Below are 1439 nucleotides of genomic sequence, written 5' to 3'. Positions count from 1 at the left end.
GAAGGGGACGACGCCTTTGGACATGTTTTTATGTCCCTGTAAAATGTCTAAAAAAAAAAAAAGGCTCATTTTCTCCCTCCATCCCTCTTGTCTCCCTCCGTCCCTCTTGTCTCCTTTTCTCCCTCTTGTCTCCCTCCGTCCCTCTTGTCTCCCTTTTGTCTCCCTCTCTCCCTCTTGTCTCTCTGTCCCTCTTGTCTCCCTCTATCTGTCTTGTCTCCCTCTTGTCTCCGTCCCTCTTGTCTCCCTCTTGTCTCCCTCTTGTTTCCCTCTTCTCTCCCTCTTGTCTCCGTCCCTCTTGTCTCCCTCTTGTCTCCCTCTTGTTTCCCTCTTCTCTCCCTCTTGTCTCCGTCCCTCTTGTCTCCGTCCGTCCCTCTCGTCTCTCTCTTGTCTCCCTCTTGTCTCCCTCTCTCTCCCTCTTGTCTCCCTCTTGTCTCCGTCCGTCTGTCCCTCTTGTCTCCCTCTCTCTGTCTTGTCTCCGTCCATCCGTCCCTCTCTCCCTCTTCTCTCCCTCTTGTCTCCCTCTTGTCTCCCTCTTGTCTCCGTCCCTCTTGTCTCTGTCCTGTCTCCATCCGTCCCTCCTGTCTCCCTCTTGTCTCCGTCCCTCCTGTCTCTCCTGTCTCTCTCCTGTCTCTGTCCCTCCAGACCAGCAGTCCGTCCACACTGATCCGTCCAGACGTCGTCCTCTTCTTCTTCCAGACCTGGGTCGTGTCCGCTCCCGTGTCCCCCCCTCGATGCCAAAGCTCTTCATTCCGTCCTCCGTCGTCGTCCAGACCAAGTTCCCTCCAGAAATCACCGTGACTCCGCCCACTCCCACCATGCTGTCGCCCAAGGGCAGCGTCTCAGAGGAGACCAAGCAGAGACTGAAGGTCAGTCGGTCGGTCGGTTGATCTGTCAGTTTGTCTCTCTGTTGGTCTGTTGATCGGTCAATCTGTGTCGGTTGGTCTGAAGGTTTGTCTGTCTGTCGGTTGGTTGATCTGTCTGTTGCTCTGTCAGTTGATCCGTCAGTCTGTGTCGGTTGGTCGGTTTGTCTGTCTGTTGACCCGTTGATCTGTCTGTATCTCTGTCGTTCTGTCTGTGTGTTGATCTGTCAGTCGGTCGCTTGGTCTGACGGTTTGTCTCTCTGTCGGTCTGTTGATCAATCAGTCTGTGTCGGTTGGTCGGTCTGTCTGTTGCTCTGTCAGTCGGTCGTTTGGTCTGACGTTTTGTCTCTCTCTGTTGGTCTGTCGATCCGTCGGCCTGTCTGTTGATCTGAAGGTTTGTCTGTCGGTCATTCAAGCTGTCGGTTTGTCTCTCTCTGTTGGTCTGTTGGTCGGTCTGTTGATTGGTCAGTTGGTCTGTCTGTCTCTCTGCTCTTCCATCTACCAAATGAAACTCCGCCTCATCACTGCCATCTAGTGGCCACACATATATATATATATATATTTTTTTTTTTTTTTTTT

The 1439-nt window shown here is 52.7% G+C and overlaps 1 protein-coding gene across 1 annotated transcript in view; it reads left to right on the top strand.

The window, feature by feature from the left end:
* Nucleotides 1-642: 642 nt before the first annotated feature.
* tbx16 (T-box transcription factor 16) overlaps nucleotides 643-1439 on the top strand; it is a gene marked incomplete at its 5' end in the record, with an annotated part of 15684 nt that continues 14887 nt past the window's right edge. The window contains one exon of the mRNA XM_025053821.1: nucleotides 643-866. Within this exon, the coding sequence (XP_024909589.1) occupies nucleotides 643-866 (224 nt within the window). The remainder of the gene's footprint in view (nucleotides 867-1439) is intronic.

The sequence above is a fragment of the Cynoglossus semilaevis genome, unplaced genomic scaffold (genome assembly GCF_000523025.1).
Source record: "Cynoglossus semilaevis isolate Cse_v1.0 unplaced genomic scaffold, Cse_v1.0 scaffold19, whole genome shotgun sequence".
Classification (NCBI taxonomy): domain Eukaryota; kingdom Metazoa; phylum Chordata; class Actinopteri; order Pleuronectiformes; family Cynoglossidae; genus Cynoglossus; species Cynoglossus semilaevis.
This window is presented reverse-complemented; position numbering and strand designations above follow the sequence as displayed.